Source organism: Pelophylax lessonae, assembly GCF_965119305.1.
Source record: "Pelophylax lessonae genome assembly, chromosome: 4".
Classification (NCBI taxonomy): Eukaryota; Metazoa; Chordata; class Amphibia; order Anura; family Ranidae; genus Pelophylax; species Pelophylax lessonae.
This window is the reverse complement of record NC_138771.1, coordinates 328028294-328049261: the sequence shown is the minus strand read 5'-3', so window position 1 is coordinate 328049261 and position 20968 is coordinate 328028294. Positions and strand designations below refer to the sequence as shown.

At 45.5% G+C, this 20968-nt stretch overlaps 1 protein-coding gene across 8 annotated transcripts in view; it reads left to right on the top strand.

Moving 5' to 3' along the window:
• ABLIM3 (actin binding LIM protein family member 3) overlaps window positions 1–20968 on the top strand; it is a 421965-nt gene that overhangs the window by 278884 nt on the left and 122113 nt on the right. For all 8 annotated transcript variants that reach the window (XM_082254478.1, XM_082254476.1, XM_082254475.1 and 5 more), the window contains exon 3: window positions 7735–7918. In XM_082254478.1, coding sequence (XP_082110604.1) covers window positions 7735–7918 — 184 coding nt within the window. The remainder of the gene's footprint in view (window positions 1–7734; window positions 7919–20968) is intronic.

Sequence of the window (20968 nt, the reverse complement as noted above, 5' to 3'; positions counted from 1 at the left end):
GTAAAGTTCGTGGCACTTGCCGGTACTCATGGAGTCACACGGGCTGTGTACAACCCCCAGTACTAATGATTGGCTGTGTGTGACTGTGCTTGGGTAAACGTCCATGGCTTCTGCATCAGTGTTTACCCACACATGCGCCAGCAGCGCTTTTTTAGTCGTGTTTACAGCCCATTCACACTGCCGCAACAGGATTTTGTGGGGCGACCTGTGAAGTCGCGGGGCACAGCGTGCCCCGTGACCTTGGCGCGACTTGCATGGACTTCATATAATTGAAGTCAATGCAAGTCGCCTCCAGGTCGCCCCAAAGTAGTACAGGACCCTTTTTCTAAGTCGGAGCGACTTGTGTCGCTCCTATTAGAACGGGTCCTGTACTATTCAATGGCGAGTGACCGACCGCGACTTGTCAGGCGACCAAGTCACCTGACAAGTCGCGCTAGTGTGAATGGACCCTTAGTCTTTACTTCTCCTTAGAATATCATTGCTGAGCTGCTGTGAACTGAAAAACAAACGTAAATAAAGAGGAATAAATCTATGCGCTACCACTAGAAATAGAGGGGGGAACTTAGAGGAGACAACAGTACAATTGGAGCACCCGGACCCTGCCACTAATTCCTTAGTGTCACCACATAAAGAGTCAAATAAGATATAAAGAAGAAGCAGCGCAAGATGTCCCTGCTGGATGAACCAAAATAAACCTAATCAGAAATGATGGCTAAAATTGAAGGATGTCAAAATACACTTGCTCAACAAACTAGGTGATAAATAATAAGTATATACACAATATAAAGAGGGAAAGGTAGAAAATACAAGATGATGAGAAAATATCAAATAGGTGCCCTCTGAAAAGTGAACCGCTATGCAGTAAATCACAATCACAATCAGTGTGTGAAGTGAGGAAACACCAATAATATGTGAAACAAATCAAATAAAAAGAACGTGGGACAAGCGTCCTCTGAAAAGTGAACCCCTAAGCAAATAGGGTGAAGAAAAGTGGTGCAGAAATGAATAGTAAAGGTGCAAATAGAATCGGCTGATAATCAATAAAAAATACAAAGAAGAAAGAAATAATGTCCAATGCAGAAGGTGTCGCTTTGTAAACAAGCTAGGTGATTAAATCATATGTGAACAATTCTTGTACCCCAAAGGAACCAGGGGGTGGTGATAATAAAAATTAATGAATAAATGTCCATATAAAGTTCATAAAGTGAGGTGAAGAAAAAAGTGCTTCAAGTGGCAACCCAGTGCAGGAAACTTTCGTGAGCTAGGAGATCCACACAAGTGTGTAATGGCCGCTCACCTCCATTAACACTCAAATGAGCGTTTTCAGGTGTATGTGGTCAACCTGCAGACCCTCTTACTCCAATCTCAGATCGATCAAACTCCTCCAATCTATGTGTACTGGATGTACTGAATGGATGGATGGATGAGGCAATGTATTTCTTTCTAATGGCCTCCGATGTGCAGGGATAACCTTATGCTTCCTGAAATACTGAATGTGCTGGATAGGATGGTGTATTTTCTAATGGCCTCCGGAAACAGGGATAATCATATGCTTCCTGGAATATTCGTTTCTCAGAGAAAAAGGATAAAGGGGACCCTCATAGTGTAGTATGTAAAAACAGCTTTTTATTAAATCAAGTAAATCGCACTTACACTTAGGATGTAGTATAAAATCAGCATGGATCGTAATACAGAGTCCCGCTGTTTGCTGTCTGTTCCTCTGCTTCCGGTCTCGGCCGTGGACCGGAAATTACGTCACCACGGCTTTCCCTGATGCGTTGCGTCACAAAAACATGTGACTTTTTCAAAGCGCTGATTCTTCTTTATATCTTATTTGAAAAACAAACGTAGCTTCCTTTAGCTTTGTGAAAGCTTCAACTAGTGCCGGCTTGTTTAACCACTTCAGCTCCAGAAGGTTTTACTCCCTTCCTGACCAGGCCAATACGGCACTGCGTTACTTTAACCACTTGCTGACCGCCAGCAGTACATATACATATGAGTAAGCGATCGTTTGTATTGTGAAACGCGTCAACCTGGCATGTCTGTTTTGCACTATCTGTATAAATTCACCTATGAGGAATAAAGAAATTTAATGACTTCAACAATTGCTTTGTGTGCGGTCCCACCTTTGGATTTTATACTGCGGTAGGTCAGCTCTGTCCTGTGAAATGATGTAACTGTAAGTCGTTTCGTGGGACTGCTAGTGGGGGCACGCGCACGCGTTGATTGGCTACAGGGGGAGCCAGTCAGCGGGTCTGGTGGCCGCAATTACCGCCAGGCACTTGCAATCGCTCCCCGTGGAGACAGAACAGTGGTCTGCCATTGCAAACACGGCAGACCGCTGTTCTGTCAGTTATGAACACAGGGATCCTGTGTTTTTCTTATTTAAGAACACAAGTCTCTGTGTTCATTCAGCAAGCACATCCCCCCACAGTTATAAATGCCCCCTAGGCACGCATTTAATAAAATGTGCATTTATTTATTTTTTGTAGGAGCCTGGAAAGCATTGCATCCGTGTTCAGCTGATTGCATGTGGCATGGAAGACTCCTACAGACTGTCAGTGTAAGCTGTCTGTCCGTACATCGTATGAGCAGGTAGTTTCACAAAGACAGGAAGAATCAGTTAGCTACCTAGAGTGCTCAACAGTGACGTGGTAGTTTATTGAGATCTACAAGCTGACAACCGCAAAGGGTAATGGTACTTGTAGTTCATTCATTCACAGAACTCGGTGAATGATTGGTGCGACCGTGTGGGCGGAGCCAAGCATGGCTGTGTTTTTTTTAAATAGTGACAGCAGGTACAGGGAGAAGATCCCCGGCCTGCTGTCACAGGAAATGCGGGGATCGGGGAGTGGCTTCAGGAACATGTTACATGTTCCACCCTAAAAATGGGTGAAACATGTAACATGTTCCTGAACATGAGTTTATCCTTTAAAAGTATTTTTTTTTAAAAGCAAGCATAGTGAAAAACTCTATTTTACTTGGTATCATCCTCTTGACCCCAGAGTAGGAAAAGGAAGAAGTAGCACAGAAAGCCGATCAGCTGATGTACTGATAGGAGGAGAAAACAAAGTGACAGAGAGATGAGATCATCACCGCACTTTGTCACTTTTACTGTCCAATCACAGACTGGGGGCAGGTACGTGACATGCTAGGATCAGAGGGTTGAATGATGGCCAGCAGTAGACAGAGAACATTGTGTGGCAACAAGAAGCACTGTGGGGGACAACGTTGAATTGAAAGAGAGTATTGCAGCAGAGGTGGCAGTTTTTTTTTTTTTAATCTTTAAAAATTACAATATTTTTCTGTTTTGACTGCCGTGTTAACAGCTGCTTTGGTTGTACAGGAGGAAAAAAGTTTTTTTTTTCAGAGTTTTGAATCCTAGGCTGAAAGGAAAGTCGCTAAACATGTTAATTGATTCTGTCTAGTGATAGCAACAGCTTCTCAGTTTGAAACAGTGACCTTTTCTGTTAGACTACAGCTCTTCATTAACCCAAGTCTGGTTGTTCAGTGAGGCGGTGCACAGAACAGACTGAATCATTGAAGTGCATAAACTGGTCCAATTTCAGCTTTCTGATGTCAAATCTTTTACATTTTGTGTTTAAATTATCATTTTCTTTCTCAAGAATACTGTACCTTGAAACTGGGTGTTACAGTGAGGGCCCATTTACACTGCATGCATCGGGCCTGCATTGGTCAGCCTTACCCAAAACAGTCCCAACACATAGATAAGGAGATTTGCCTTGAGTCCTGTGAGTTCAGCTCACATCACTCTGGGGCATAGCATGTTGCAGCACACTCCGTGCCAGGACAAGGTCATCTAGAGTCCAGGGCAAACATGCCAAACTGTGCCCCCCCCCACCAAGATTTATGAGCATTATGTGTCAGCAAAAATCTCCCCACAAAAGCACTAAGCACTAATCTGCATGCTTACCCCCTAAGCATAAATTTCCCCTCCCCCCCCCCCCCCAGCACAGAACTGCCCCCTAGATTAAATCCCCCATTTGCCCCTCAGCCCTGAGCACACTACACCATATTGCAAAGCACTGCGGTGCATGAAGATGAATGAAATGCCGTTTGATCACATTTCAATTAGGTTAAAAAAAAAAAAAGTAAACAATGCGTTATACCGCTCCTTTCACAGCGCATATTTGTGATTAATCTAGGTACGAGCAATGATAAACAAATGATTTACTATCAATCAGAATATCAAATGACGCAACCCAAAATAAAAGCAGCAAAGTCAAAGCCAATGAAGAGCTCTCGAAATCAATCCAATAGATGATCTTTTGTTGTCCGATTTGAAATAGATCTAATCAGTTTAGTTGCATCAAATGATCATTTGAATGATGCTGACCAAATGAGCGGTTCACTCCTAGTCAAGAACTGCATGAAGGTTCAACTCCTATTTTTAATGTATACATTGATTTATGTAGCAACATAGCAACCAATCAGAAATCATTATGGTTTACCTCTTTTAACCTACTAAGACATATTGTGATCAGCTTACAAGCCTTAGGCCCCATACACACAGGGCGTTTTTGCAGCTGCTTTTAGGAGCGTCAGACGTTTTTTTTTTTGCAGCTTTAAAATGCCCCTCCATGTTATTCTATGGCCTCATGCACACACAGGCTTTTAGGAGCTCCAAGTGGCATAGGCGTTTTTAAGCGGCAGGAAAAACCCAGGGCCTGTGCATTCTGGAGCAGCAGCGTTAGGCTGTAAAAACCTCTGACGCTGCTAAAGGCGGATTAACGTTGCTTATACAGCGTTAAGCCACTTTATACGTTTTTTTGTGAAAATCAATGGTTCCCTATGGGAGCCTATTGATTTGAATGGAAGTCGCATCACAAATCGGATCAGAATGATCTGACTTGTGGTGCGCCTTGCGCTCTGAGGATCCTGAGGGGGAATTCCATGCCAAAATGGGAAATAAATGGCATGCCCCCCCCCCCCCCCCAGGTTCCAAACCAGGCCCTTTGGGTCTGGTATGGATTTGAGGGGAGCCCCATGCCGAAAAAACTGTGTGGGGTCCCCCCCAAGATCCATACCAGACCCTTATCCAAGCATGCAGGTCAGGAAAGGGGAGGGGACGAGTGAGCGCCCCCCCCCCGGACCATACCAGGCCACACACCCTCAACATGGGGCGGTGGGTGCTTTGGGGCAGGGGGAGCTCTGCACCCACCAACCCCAAAGCACCTTGTCCCCATGTTGATGAGGGCCTCTTCCCGACCACCCTGGGCAGTGGTTGTGGGGGTCTGCGGGCAGGGGGCTTATCAGAATCTGGAAGCCCCCTTTAACAAGGGGGCCCCCCAGATCCCGGACTCCCTCCCTATGTGAATGGGTATGCGCAGTGTATGTAAATAATGAGAGGAGACGTTTTGATAAGTTCTTTATTAAAAATCTTCCTCCCGTCTTCTCTGCTATGGTCTTCTCCACTATGGTCTTCTCTGCCGCTCGCTCGTTCCCTCCCCTTTCCTGACCTGGCTGGCTGCATGCTTGGATAAGGGTCTGGTATGGATTTTGGGGGGGACCCCCACACTGTTTTTTCCCATTTTGGCGTGGAGTTCCCCCTCAAGATCCTCAGAGCGCAAGTCTCATCACAAGTCGGATCATCCTGATCAGACTTGTGATGCGACTTCCATTCAAATGAAATCAATGGGCTGAAAGCCGTATCAAAGATGGCTCCTAGGCAACCATTGATTTTGAATGGAGGCAGAAAAACGCTGCTAAAAGCCAACGTGGCCAAACGTGCAATAACGCCAATGGAAGAAGCTACTAAAAGCATGTTTTTTTTTTTTTACAAGTGTTATAATTTGAACATCTTTAGTGACAATCAAATAATAAACTGATGTATTAATTACATTGTAAACCACTTTAGTCATGTAGCTGTTTACTGCGTATGGGCCAGATCAATTTTTATATTGCACTTATAGGTCCATAGAGAATTAAGCTGAAACAATACATATATTTTTTTTTTTTTTTTGGGTGTTACTGTGTTCCAAAAATAATTGATTCTTTTATATATTTTAAAGGCGGAAAGAAAAAAAAAGACAAAAGCAGAGAGCAAGGTGAAGTGATATACAAAGTCAAATAAAGGTTTTAAAATAATTTGTAGTTTTATTACAACGCTAGACCAATATATTAAAATAAAATCTACGTAACAAACATTTTCATGTACAAACAAAAACAGGAAGAAAATGGTAATGAGGGATGGGGATGGTTATCGTAGTAGTATATTATTTGAGAATAGTTTTTTTCACTTTGCAGGTTTTGTACAGTAGAAATAAAAAATGACTGGATAAGCCTATCAGCTGCCCATAACAGTTGTAGCCAAGTTCAATGCAAAGAGATGCTCACATTGTTTCTATTAGTGGCTGTAACAAGGAGATGTCTTGGTGGCTCCTTTGCATAGCCCAGGTTATAAAGACAGCAGGTTTTGGAATGGGGCAGTGTTGTAGGAAGTGGTAGGTTTGGATTTAAAGAGGATCTTCAGTCTTTAAAAAAAAAAAAAAAAAAAAAAAAAAAGGTTTTTAAAAAAGACACTTACCTGTCCAAGGATCCAGCACTATCCTCACCCGGGCTGCTTCTTCAGGTTTTCGGGTCCCTTGTGCCGGCATGTTTACTAAGGGAAGCTGGCTGTGATTCCTTGCTGCTTCACATCTGGCTTTCCACTATGCATGCGTGAGTCACGCTGTGCTCTGTAAATAGACCCGCAGCCTCCTGTAACCTGTTACATGTCCCAGAAGGTTGCAGGCGAGGATGGAGTAGAACTTCCACTAAGAGTGCCCAGGCAGTCGGAGTGGAAGTGGGAGTGGGTACCTACTAAAACTAGGTACCCACTCCCTCCCTCCCCCAAAAAAACTTCCCAAAGAGGGAGAGGAAGGGGGAAGAAGTTTTTTTTAAGTGGAACTTCCCTTCCGCTTTAAGGCTGGATACACACTATGCAATTTTCTTTAGATTTTTTCCTTTAGATTTACCAAAACCATATAATATGAGGTCAAACCTAAACACTTTCAATTTGTATGCAGCCAGGCCGGCCCTTGTACTACATAGTTGAAGGTAAATCTAAAGGAAATCTAACAACAAAAGTTGTATAGTGTGTATCCACCTTAACTGTAGTCTTATAGGGCTTACCTAGTACAAAATTGTTCCACGGGTAACCAAAATAATTGTCTGTTTATTTAATCTCTCATCTAATTCATTAATGGGCTTGAAATCATTGGTAATGAATAGAAAGTGTCCAAAATAGTTTTGGATACAAGAAATTACCCCATATACCGTATTTCAACATTGTTTTATGTGGTCATTTTAGGCACTCGTAACTAACTACTGTACATATTTGCAACATGTTCCATTGCCATTATTTAGTATTAATGTAGAAGTTCCTTCCCCTATAAATCTCTACTTGGGCACTGACATCAATCAGCAGTTCACTTTTTCCATTGTAATGGTACTATTGCATTAGTCTAGCCAGCATGATCAATAAATCATGCATTTTTCATGTATGCTAAAGAGGCAGATAAATCATTTCCTGGAAGTAAATTATGATTTGGGGAGAATGTAAATTATTGCTACTTGTATTGATCAGTTACAGTCTGAGAAAAAGATCCAGTTGTGTTTATTGGACGGATTTGATGACAGTATTGAAATAGCTTGTTCGATATCTGGGTCACATTTACATGTAGGCTTACATGTTCCATGAACTGAAATCTGCCTCTGCTTTCTTTACTACAGTTTGTGGCTGTGACCTGGCCAAGTCCGGCTTCTTCTTCAAGAATGGAGAGTACATTTGCACACGAGATTACCAGCAGCTCTATGGAACCCGATGTGATAGCTGTCGAGATTTTATAACAGGGGAAGTTATTTCAGCTCTCGGACGGACATATCATCCCAAATGTTTTGTGTGCAGCATGTGCAGGTAAAGCTAATGGTTGGGTGTGCTCTGATACATAAGTGTGGTTTGTAGGGTCTATGAGAAAACATTTTGGCAGGCTATTAAACTATATCCTGTAGAACTGTGAGACCAGAGTGGTACGTGTGAATTTATTAAGTGTTAAGAAGGCTGAAGATAAACCAGACTTAATGTGTCCGCTCCTCTGCAAATCTAAAAGGGCAGTTGGTTTTGCTGATTGACTTGTATAGACGCATGCTAGTATGCACAAACTGTTCCAACGGACAATTTTGCTTTGATACACTCCTATAAGCAAATGAAGGTACAAGCAGATTATCAAAGCTCAATTCACCTGTGCACTTTCTGATTCAGTGATTTTTATGGGGATTCGCTCAACTCTGGATTTTAAAGTAATCGAGTTGTCATGCCTCCATCAACCTATAAACACAGTTGTATAAAGTACTCGAAACCCATACTTGAGTAAAAGTACAAGTGCTCGATCAAAAAGTGACTTGAGTAGAAGTGGAAGTGCTCGATCAAAAAGTGACTTGAGTAGAAGTACTAAAGTATTCAACATTTTTTGTACTTAAGTATTGCAAGTAGTTTTTTTTTTAATTTTGCTACTCAAGTACTGAAAGTAAAAGTACCAGTAGTTTTGAAAAAAAAAATTGCTACTCAAGTACTGAAAGTAAAAGTACAAGTACTGTGTTATGTAGTTATTAAAGAAAGAAGTCAAAAGTTTGAACATCATATTTTTTTTTATTATTTCAAATGCAGCTTTTATTTATACATACAGTAGCATTTATTTTCATATGTGCTGATAATACACATTTTGAGCTTCATGAAACCTGCCATCTACTGTTCTGGCAGTGGTACTTTTTACAATAGTAACGAGTAACTATGCAGCACAAAAAAAAAATATTGGAGTAGAAGTATTGAAATCATCGAAAAAATGTAGTGAAGTAAAAGTGGAAGTAGGAGAAAAAAATTCTACTCCAGGAAAGTACAGATACCGCCTTTCGGTACAGTAGTGAAGTAGTTCTACTTAGTTACTATACATCTCTGCCTATAAATGTCCTAATTTATCCTTGCAGCTGCATTGGCAAATTAAGGCATACTAAATAGCACTTGAGACATGCCTAAATGACATAGAATGCCAATTAATAACACTAAATAAGATTCTAGCTTTAAATGCACTTTACTATTTCAACTTAAAGTGTGTAGACAACCTGACAATGAACTTTTATTATTTTCTCCCTTCTAGTCTGTTTCCATACCATTGAAAGTAAAGTATTATACAGTGCAATAAAAGTACCTGTTAAGGCCCGTACACACGTACCGATCGTCGGCATACAAACGTCGGTGGACGAAGGATCTGCCGATTGTACGCGTGTTAGTATGGTGCCTCCGACAGATGTCTGCGCACAATCCGCGGACAAAAGTCTTTCGTGCAAACATGAAAATATTTGTATGCCGACACCAGAACGGACGATTGTTCGCCTGTCAGTACACAATTCGGCCGACAGACCGCAGATTTGCAAGACTGGGCATGCTCAGAAAATAGAAAACACAGGGAAAGTTAACCATTACATGACATCACTTCTGCAGTCGGCGGACAAAATTCTTGTGCTGTCCTTGTGCTGTCTTTGCACTTTTCAGCAGACACCGACATCCCGGGGAGAAAAGAGGAACATTTGTAAGCCGACCATCGGTACGTGTGTACGGGGCTTTAGTTCTGTCATAAATCCTGTGAGCTTTTAACTTCTTGTAGTGTGCTGTCAACACATTGGGGTTGATTTATTAAAAGCAGATAAGCTATTCATTGTGCAAAGAGAAGTTATACTTTCCAAGGGAATGTGCTGCAGAGCTTAGCGAATGTTGTGAAGTTTCACTTTGCAAAGAATACCCAATCATGTGTAAGGGAAATAAAAAATCCTGCATTTTTGGTTGAACATGATTGGATGATGGAATTCAGCAGAACTTCACCTCAGTCACTAAGCTCAGGAGCTAATTCCTTTCCAAAGTGCAACTTCCCTTGCAAAGTGAACAATCTCTATAAAATGAACCCCATTGCTGAAATCCCAAGGTGTATTATCATCCCTACCCAGGTTACCACTGTGCAGTACAGAACCCCTTCTTTTAAAATATGGAGAGGAGGTGTGCTGTAGTTGAAACCGAGAGCGACCAGCCAAGGGTGACAACCCTGCTTATCTATAACTACAGTACAGTCACCCTAGAATAATGAAGTGTGTTATTCTCAGGACAACCAGGTGAAAAAGAAGAGTAAAAACTAGCATTGCACCGATACCGATACCAGTATCATTGTCGATTCTAAGCATTTGCACATATACTTGTTCAAATGCTCCAATACTAAAACTGATACCTTCTGGTTCAAATACAGTTTATGCAAATTAGATGCGTTTTGAACCACATCTGATGTGCATGACATGTGAACCAAACTGGCTTTCTATGTTCACATATGTGTGGGCCAGCCGCAGTGCAATTTCACAAAGAGGCCAGCCGCAGTGCAATTTAACAAAGAGTCCAGTGGGATTTCTCTTTCATTCATCGACGGACACATCGCTCCATAAATCATAACTACTGGGTTATATTGCCTCCTCCAGGAGTAAGACTAAGCAGAACAAAAAACACCTGGCTATGCCCATGGGTCATCCTCAGCTTGGTATATTGCCCCCCTCTCTGCTCTAGGTAATCAGTTTTTATCTGTCGAGTCAGGAGTAAGGACCTAGGCTCCCTGGTCCTAGCAATTTTTTTCTCCTTCCTTACATCTTTTGTTTTTTCTGTCAGACGAGTAACCTCCAGGGATGGTTGGACCTGCCTGCAGGTTCCCTCCTCCCATCCTTAAAAATCCCTCAGTGAGCTGGGCTTCCCCCACTCCCTTTCCCCCCCTGTCTGGACCTGGAGTCTGGTGGGGGTTCCCAGGGCAGAGGATGCAGCAGAGACCCCTGGGGTCTCCCCTGATATCCCCACTCTGTAGGGGTCCTGGGATAGTGTGTCCTGCCCTGGTAGACTGGAGGGGTCACAGTGTAAGAGACCCCTAGGTGCATGCCCCACTGTTTGCAGTGTGGGTATAGTGCCGGGGGTACCAGTGCAGAGATCGGTGCAGAATGCACAGCGAAATCTCCCCTAACATGTGTCCTACCTTCAGGAGGGGGGTCCCCTTGCAGAGGGTACAGGGAATATCCTGGCTTGCTGATGGTGGCCATTTTCCCTTAGTCTGGCTGGTCTCCGGTTAGCGGCCATGTTTGTGTAGCCTGATGTCATAGGGGCCATGTTCCCTTAGTCTGGCTGGTCTCCGGTTGGTGGCCATGTTTGTGTGGCCTGATGATGTCACGGGGCTATTTTCCCTTAGTCCGGGAGACGCTGGAGACGACCGAAGCCTCTTTGGGATGCCAAAGCTCCTCCTCTTCCTATTTTTCCTCAGTTTCCTCTTCCTGAGCCTGGGGCAAATAAAACAGGAATGGCATCCAATTGGTAGGGTGAGTCTTTGGGGGTCCCTGTTATCGCTCTCTCTGCTTATAGGTACCCTGAGCTTTGGGGGGATTCTTTAGTTGTTCCAAAAGATAGTTTTTGTACTGCAAGGTCTTCCTTTCCTATTGGAGTCTCAGGGTCACATCTCCCCCAATGACACCCTTAATAGAGGTGGCAAGGTCCCTTGGAAACCTAGCTTCCCATGGTTGCACTGACGGTGGTCCTGCAGTCTTTAGTGTCCCAGGTGGAAGTGCCGTGGGGGCAAAGACCCAGGAGGAAGTGTCCCCTGCCTTTCCCTGATCAGTCTGTCCCATCTGATTCTGAGCCTGATGCCCCTGTGGACGCGGCCCATCCAGGCGGGCTTAATATCACACCCCCACATCCATCCGATAATTCCTCCATGGTCACAGCAGCGAATTAAAAAGTGCTGGTAGACGCACTTATCACTGCAGTGCTTGAGACTTGAAACAGAGGATGCGGCTGATATAGCCACAAACGTGGCTGTGCCGTTTGGTACGCATAAGTCACCTCACACTCCAAAGGTGTTTCCTTATATGCCTTATTTTGACAGGTTTTCCTGTAAGGAATGGGAACAACCAAAATTACCCTTTGTGGTCCCCAAACGTTTTGCTGTATGTTACCCTTTTGAGGAGTCACTTTTAAAAAAGTGGACTAGTCCACTAGTGGTGGACCATCCTGTTTTCAGGTTGAACAAAGCTACCATGATTCCAGTAGAGGAATCCCGTCCTTTAAGGACCCGGCTGACAGGAAAGCAGAGGCTGTGGCACGCAGCATATTTGCTATGGCTGGTTTGACATTGTGGCCAGTCTTAGCCTCAGCCCTGGTGTCTCAGACCCTAACTGAATGGGCCAAGATTTTGCGCCATGGCCTGGGGGGTGATGCAGCTTTGGATGCAGCTCCTGTTCTGTCCAAACTTGCTGTTTCAGCGGTTTCAGCGGTGGTGATTAGGTGTGTGCTATAGCTCTTGAGGGGTGTTTTTCTTTGAACTTTTATTTTTCAGACATTGCTCCTGTGACCCAGTTAAGGCTCCTGTGTCCTGGTAATAGCTTTTGGTTATTTTTCCCACGCCTCATTTTCCTTTTGGCACTGCTTTTGGACGTCCCAGTAGTTATGATTTAGGGAGCGCTGTGTCTGTCGAAAAACAAAAGAAAATGGTATTTTTGTACTTACCGTAAAATCAATTTCTCTGAGTTCATCGACGGACAGTGCACCCACCCCTCTATGGAGTTCTGATACATCTAATACTGCTTGCTACTAAACTGATTACCTACAGCAGAGAGGGGGGTTATATACCAAGCTGAGGACGGCCCATCGGCGTAGCCAGGTGTTTTTTATTCTGCCTGGTCCTACTCCTCGAGGAGGCAATATAACCCAGTAGTTATGATTTATGAAGCGCTGTGTCCGTCAAACTCAGAGAAATGGATTTTACAGTAAGTACAAAAATCCCATTCTTCAGCCCGATTCAGGTGCGTTTCCAATGTCATTCACTTTTAACAATTCGCTCCTGAATAGCACCTGAACCCTGAACTGCTGAACAAAGTCGCACCAGACTTTGCTCTTGAAATCCCACTGCAAACCAGCCCTGTAGATATGTGTACCCAGTACCACTACACCACCAAAGCAGAGGCACAGCAAATAGGTGTAGTGAAGTAATAGGTTTTCATTAGTTTAAAAAAATTGTCCATGACACTAAAAAAGTTATCGTAATTGGTATCAGCGAGTACTTGAGAAAAAGTATTGTTACTCATACTCAGTCTTAAAAAAACTGGTATCAGTGCATCCCTAGTAAAACCATGAAAAAATGAAAAGTAATGCAGGTGTAGCGTCGAATAATGCCTCCCGTCGAAGAATGCATCTGACGGACTTCGCGTGCGCGGTAAATGACGTCACTCCAGCTGACTGCTCCGCTCAGCTGGGGTTGACGTCATTATTGCGCATGCACAGTCCGTCAGATGCATTTTTCGACGGAAGACTGCGGGAAGAATCGTCAGATTCTGCCTGACAATCTGCGCATGCGCACAGCGTCATAGTAGGATCGAAATTCTATTGGGCGGGCTGTCTCACCGTCACTGGAATTTAAAGACGGATAAGTCATGGGGCTAATGGAGTCTTGCCTCTATCCTAGAAGCTAAACCTTTATTCCTGTAAACTGTAAGGTACAGGAAGTCCACTCCTAATATGGGCATCCAGGAACTGGTAGAGACAGCATGGCTGCTAATCATTGAAGTGCTTTTGTCTAAAATAGGGTCTGAGACACCTTTTACATTCACCTATTGTTAACTGTGCTAATGAGCCCACCTGTCTGTCTGTCTGCTTTTAGAGAAACTTATAGGAATGTTGATTAGATGCTAAGAGGGAGGGGGGGGATTGTCCCACATTGTATATTTTTGTACACTGTATGAGAGTGTAAAACTCTGTTCCTATTGGATGGTGAATATTATGTTCAGTCTTCAACAAGGTCCATCTGGGTGGTAACTTTGTGGGTGAAAACTGTATATAAGTCGTGTTCAATAAAGTTGTGGAGAGTTCATTCAACCTCAATCTAGAGTTCTGTCTCTTATTGGGGGATATGCTGCAAGGGATTGCTATGGACCTCCATACTCCCTTAGAGAATCACTGAGCTCTTTTAAGAGCTTGTGTAGAGCTTGTTCTGCTGCACTCTCTGGGGAAAGAGAGGTTCACCCACAGGAACCTGGAGCCTTGTCGTAGGTCCAGGGTGGGTAGGAGATTGCGAGACCCTAACCAAGCTGTGGCGGTTTGTGGGATCCGAAGTGGTTACAGTGTCTGGTGGAGTGCTTGGAGTCCTCGGAAAGCACTAGGAGCATCTTTCAACGGAGGCACCCGGTCCGGGGTGCCCTGTTCCGTTACATTGGTGGCAAGCGGTGGGGTGGCGTCCTAGTGTGAGGAGAAGCAGCTCGGAGACACCGGTAACGTTATGGAGCGAGATAACACCCGTGCAGCGTCCACATATGAGGACGAGTTTGTCTGGAGGTTGCAGCAACACTTGGTCCAACAGGATGGGCCTGTATCAGAGGAAGCCATACTGGACTGGAGAGATTTCACTCGAAAGGAAATGTGGTATGAGGCCTTAGACGATGCGCAGTGGAGGCGGAGAGAGAACCTTCCCAGCGAAGAACAGCGGTTCCAGGTATACGTTGCCCTGCGGTTACCTTTCCTAGGAGAGCAACCCCTGGATGAGTGGGTGACGGAGCTGTGGAACCTGATTTGGAAGGAGTTGTGGCTGGATGAAGCTTACCGGGCACTAAAGTGGTACGCTACCCGGCACGACCACTGGATGGCTGACAACAATATGCCGGAAGGTGAGGACTATAGTGGCCCGGGCTTGCTGTGGGAGGCCTTTGAAGAGAGGGACTTTGGATGTCCAGCAGAGTTTCGGCGCTGGGAAATCCAGGACACCAGGGAAGCCCTACTGGATCTCCCCAGAGTAGATGACCTGGTGTTAGACCTGATTCATCTGGTCACAATGGAGTGGGAACTGGAGCAGGACTACCAACGCCTGCTCTGCTCCATTCCACCCCAATCTACCCTGCAAGCAGAGCCGGAGTCCTGGGTGGCAGATCCAGACCCACAACCCTTGAGTTGGAGAGACAGTACAGACTGGTGGTACTGTGAAGACCCACCGATGGCAGGTGGAGATGGGACCGAGGTCTCTCTACCGGCCCTACAGGGAGGCTGGGCAGCCGGCCCAGTTCCCCAGCTACAGCAGGAGTTACAGGGAGCCGAAGGTGTCGTCCTTCCTTCCCAGCAGCAGTGTACCTTCCAGGGAGAGGAGACCACTAATCCTTCTCCCCAACCACAGGGAGACAACAGCCCTGACCCCAATGGTACAGATGGGACCGCGGTCTCTGCACCAGACCTACAGGGATGCTGGATGGCTGGTCCAGATCCCCAACCTGTCCCGCAGGAATACCAGGAGGAGGAGGTAGGCGATCCCTCCTCTCTACAGCAGACCCCCAACCAGTTTCTGGGGGTAGTATTCGCAAACCCCAACCCAGCAGAAGAGCTGGCAACAGGGCAGAGTGCTACCAACCTCTGCCCAGCACCTGCAAAAGCTACAGTCTTCATCTGTACACCCCGGGGATGCTGGACAGTCGGCCCAGATCCCCAACAGCCTGACGAAGTGAGCCCCACCAACCTGTCTTCTCTCCAGCGCCTGAAAGGACTTCCAGGAGAAGGGCCAGTCCACACTTATCCCCAGCAGCGGGTATGTTCTGCGAGAGAGGCAGAGGTTGGCTGGGTGAGTAACACTGTTTTCCCGACAATTTGTTTGGGGTACTGGGTGGGTGCAGACATTGGGAGGGCCTGTGGAACACAGCCTACCTTAGAGAGGTTGGAAAGTTCTTCTCTCAGCCTACTAGGCTCCTCTTATGTCTAAATCACCCTGTGTCTTAGAGGGACACAGGGTGCCCAAGAAGCCCAGTCTGGCCTGCCCAAACCAGACTTTCACAGACTGATCGGCTATGAGAGCTCCATGCGCCTTGCCAGGACAAACTTACAAACTATGTGGAACTTTGTCAAGGAAGCTGCCATGATGGATGGACTCTTTGGGACTGGTTACCCGACTAACTCAGGCACAGACCGATTGGAGGTCTAGTGCCTGGATTAGTCTACCTTTGGGGGGAAGATGTGTGACGGGATTCACCGTCACTGGAATTTAAAGACGGATAAGTCATGGGGCTAATGGAGTCTTGCCTCTATCCTAGAAGCTAAACCTTTATTCCTGTAAACTGTAAGGTACAGGAAGTCCACTCCTAATATGGGCATCCAGGAACTGGTAGAGACAGCATGGCTGCTAATCATTGAAGTGCTTTTGTCTAAAATAGGGTCTGAGACACCTTTTACATTCACCTATTGTTAACTGTGCTAATGAGCCCACCTGTCAGGGAATCCCTGTGAGACGTCTGGGGCGTGGCCGTGCACAGGCTATTCCCAGAAGAATGACTAATGGGCGTGGTGCCAGACAGGCTATTTAAAGGAAGTTCATTCCTGTTTCCTGTGCTGACTGATCTTCAGCTGTTTCCTGTGACCTGATGATACCTGTATGCTTCCCTGTTGCTGACCTGGCTTGTTCTGAACTTGGACTTGGATTCTGCTTCTGCTTCTCTGCTAAACCTGACCCGGCTCCGTCCCTGACTTTGGCTCTGCTTACGATTTGGTACCCTGCTGCACCGCCTGTTGATGACCCTGGCTTTCCTACTACTCTGACTCCGTCTCTCAGAAATACCCGAGTGCTTGTCTGGCTATCTGCTGCACATGTTCCATACAGCATTGCATGTTCCAGTTTCCAGGATCCGGACAAGCAGCCTATCCTGATCCATCAACAACCGCAGGCACTCGTGTCCCTCCTGGCCTTTGACACCCTCTGTCTCACCTTCAGTGGGGTCTGGGCCGGAGATATAAGAGAGGCCGACCTCGTCAACTCAGACTCCTCCCAGGTACGTGACAGTATCAGTCAGCCAACTATGGAGTCTGAAAGGGAGGTCTCTCCACTGGAGAACGTTTGCCGATCGATCTCTGCACTATCCCACATTGTACAAAGCCTGCAAGGAAAATTGGATTGCATCGAAGATCAATTATCGGCCCGCAAAAATGACTCTTCTCTGACGGAGCCCAGCACATCCTGTGCGGCGGATTTCCACCTGGAACCTCGAGTTCCCATTCCTGAACGTTTTTCTGGAAATCGAAGAAAATTTCGGACTTTTCGTAATTCTTGTGAACTATACTTTTCTCTGTTGCCTCGAACATTCTCTTCACAAGATACCAAGGTGGGGTTTATTATCTCGCTCCTTCAGGATGAGCTCCAATCCTGGGCTTTCCATCTTCGGGAACAACACGATCCAGCCTTGACAACCATGGACTCTTTTTTTTCTGCCATGTCCCAGCTATACGCAGATCCTTTTTGTCATCGGACTGCTGAATCAAAGCTTAGCAAGTTAAAGCAAGGCCTAAGGCCTGTGGAGGATTATGTGACAGATTTCCGTGTATGGAGTGCCGATACTCTGTGGAACCATTCGGCCCTCCATCATCAGTTCCGTCTTGGCTTGTCTGATGCCCTAAAGGATGAACTTGCCAGGGTGGGGGTACCAACGGCCTTAGAAGACCTGGTGAACCTTGTCATCCAGATTGACCGGAGGCTACGTGAGAGGCAAGCCGAAAGAACTAACAAGGCTCCTTTGGTCCGCCCGGAGTTTGGGGCTGATACTCCTCTCATTACCGTTAACCCCCCAGAGGTACCTCACTACCCTTCACGAAAGAGTTTCCAGAGATCCCCTCTGTCCACATCGGAACGTCTTCGACGGTATCGCTCCAATCTCTGCCTCTACTGTGGCGATGCCGGTCACCACATTCAGACTTGTCCTGTGAGGCCTTGCAGAACCTCCTCTAACTGGATTTCTATGATGCATCCACCCAGGACTGATCAAACACATCTCACCTTGCTTTGCCATCTGAAACTTCCTGAAAAGACTATCTCTGTTCCTGCTATTATAGACTCTGGGGCCTGTAGCTGTTTTGTGGATGTGACATTTGCAGCCCAACACAATCTTCCTCTCTGTACCAAGAAACAAGGGTTTGTTGTTCACCTGGCTGATGGCTCTGGTATCAAGTCTGGTCCAGTGACACAAGAGACGGCTCCAATTTTCTGCTCTTCCTCCTCTGGTCATCAAGAATTCCTTTGCCTGGACGTTATAACATCACCCATGTTTCCTGTCATTCTTGGTATACCCTGGCTGAAGGCCCATAACCCTAGCATCAATTGGCTCACGGGTGAGATTTCCTTCTCTTCTCCCTATTGCCGGGCACACTGTGTTCCTGAGGAGTCTCTTACTGCTACCTCTCTCCTTGGTATCCACCCGGACCCCGAAGTCTTGAAACTGGTACCCACAGTTTACCACGAATACCTGGATGTTTTCAATAAAAAGAGCGCTGATTCTCTTCCTCCTCATCGTACATACGATTGCCCCATTGAACTGTTGCCAGGGGCTGAAATACCTTTTGGCCGGATCTACCCTCTCTCTGAGCTCGAATTAGAGACTCTCCGTAACTATATTAATGAAAGCCTGGAAAAAGGATTCATCCGACCCTCCACTTCACCCGCAGGAGCGGGCATATTCTTTGTTGAGAAAAAGGACCATACCCTTAGGCCCTGTGTGGATTATCGCGATCTCAATAAGATAACTGTCAAGAATCGTTATCCTCTTCCCCTAATTCCCGAACTTTTCCAGAGGTTACGAGGGGCACAGGTGTTCTCCAAACTTGATTTGAGGGGTGCCTACAACCTAGTCAGAATTCGTGAAGGAGACGAATGGAAAACCGCGTTTCGAACGCGCTTTGGGCATTTCGAATATCTGGTCATGCCATTCGGTCTTTGTAATGCCCCAGCCACATTCCAACATCTTGTTAATGATATATTTCGGGACTATCTTGATTTGTTTATCATCGTATACTTGGATGATATCCTTGTATTTTCCAGTTCTCTCGACCTACACAGAAACCATGTAAAGAAGGTACTGGACAGACTTCGCCAACACCGTCTTTACGCAAAGGCGGAGAAATGTGAGTTCGAAAAACAGGTTATCCAATTTCTGGGACTCATTATCTCTGCGGATGGCATTGCTATGGACCCGCAAAAGGTATCTGCCGTACTGGAATGGCCTGCCCCCGAGGACAAGAAAGCAGTACAGCGCTTTGTGGGCTTCGCTAATTTTTACAGGAAGTTTATAAAGAACTTTTCTGGCATCATATCCCCCATCACACAGCTGACCAAACAGTTTACCCCATTCAAATGGACTCCAGAGGCTCAAGCCGCCTTTGAACTCTTAAAGACTCTGTTTACTTCCGCTCCCATTTTAAAACACCCAGATCCCGCTTTAGCCTATGTACTTGAAGTGGATGCCTCTGAAAATGCGGTCGGGGCTATACTATCCCAACGACAAGGAGCCAAGTCCCTACTCTACCCTATTGCCTTTTTCTCCAGAAAATTAAACTCCTCTGAGAGGAACTATGACGTAGGAGATCGTGAACTGTTAGCCATAAAGGCTGCCCTGGAGGAATGGCGCTACCTACTGGAGGGGGCTGCACACCCTATACTTATTTTTACAGACCATAAGAACTTAGAATATTTAAGAACCGCGAAACGATTAAGACCTCGACAGGCAAGATGGGCACTTTTCTTCTCTCGATTTGTGTTCCATATAACTTTTCGTCCGGGCTCTAAGAATTGCAAACCTGATGCCCTTTCTCGCATGTTTCCTGAACCAGCTCCACCTCCTGAACCTGACACCATCTTGCCAGCTAAGAATTTCCTACTCTTGCAAACAGACTTGATGTCACAGATCAAGGGGACAGTTGCAAACTCCCCACCTCCTGTGAACTTGCATCTCCAGCAGAGGGATGGACTTTATTTCCACAAGGAACAAATTTTTATTCCCGAACAACTGAGGGTCACCATTCTTAAGAAGTGTCATGATCATCTTCTGGCTGGACACTTTGGTATCCATAAAACCTCTGATTTGGTCTCCCGTTCCTTTTGGTGGCCAGATTGGTTAAAGGACTGTAAAAACTATGTCAGATCCTGCTCTGTGTGTCTCAGAAACAAGACTGATCGGGCCAAGACCTGGGGCCTGTTGGAATCCCTCCCTGTACCTGAAAAACCATGGAGTATGATCTCTATGGACTTTATTGTGGAACTTCCTCCATCTGAAGGGTTTACAACTATCTTTGTCGTAGTTGATCGTCTTTCCAAGATGGCACACTTTATACCTCTGAAAGGAACTCCCTCTGCCTCCGAAACTGCCTCCACGTTTATCAAAGAAGTGGTGAGATTGCATGGCATTCCAGCCAGCATTGTCTCTGATCGTGGGGTGCAGTTCACTTCCAAGTTTTGGAAAGCTTTATGTGAAGCATTAAACATTGAACTTTGTTTGTCTTCTGCCTACCACCCACAAACAAATGGACAGACCGAGAGGACAAACCAAACTCTTGAACAATATTTAAGGTGCTTCTCTTCTTTTTCTCAAGACGACTGGGTGTTACTCCTCCCTTTAGCGGAATTTGCTTATAATAACTCCGTTCATTCCGCCACCAAGCAGTCTCCTTTCTACGCCAATTATGGATATCACCCCTCCTTCCTACCTGAGTTACCTATGGAATCTGCTGTACCAGCTGTACAAGAAAGACTAAATTTTCTTAATACCAACAGTCAGCTTTTGCGGGAAACCATTTTGAAGGCACAGGCTGGTAATAAAAAATTTTTTGATAGAAGAAGGAGAGGGAATTTGAATTTAAAACCGGGGGATAAGGTCTGGCTATCTACAGCAAACCTGAGATTAAAGTGTCCCTCAAAAAAGCTTGGCCCAAGATACCTAGGTCCATTTTCTATCAGGAAGAAGATTAATTCTGTGGCATTCGAATTAATCTTACCAGGTAATCTGAAGATCCATCCCGTGTTCCACGTTTCTTTACTGAAGTCAGCAGTTCCCAACCCCTTTCCAGATCGTGGATCTGAAGTTCCTGCTCCCCTTTTGATCGAAGGTAATGAAGAAT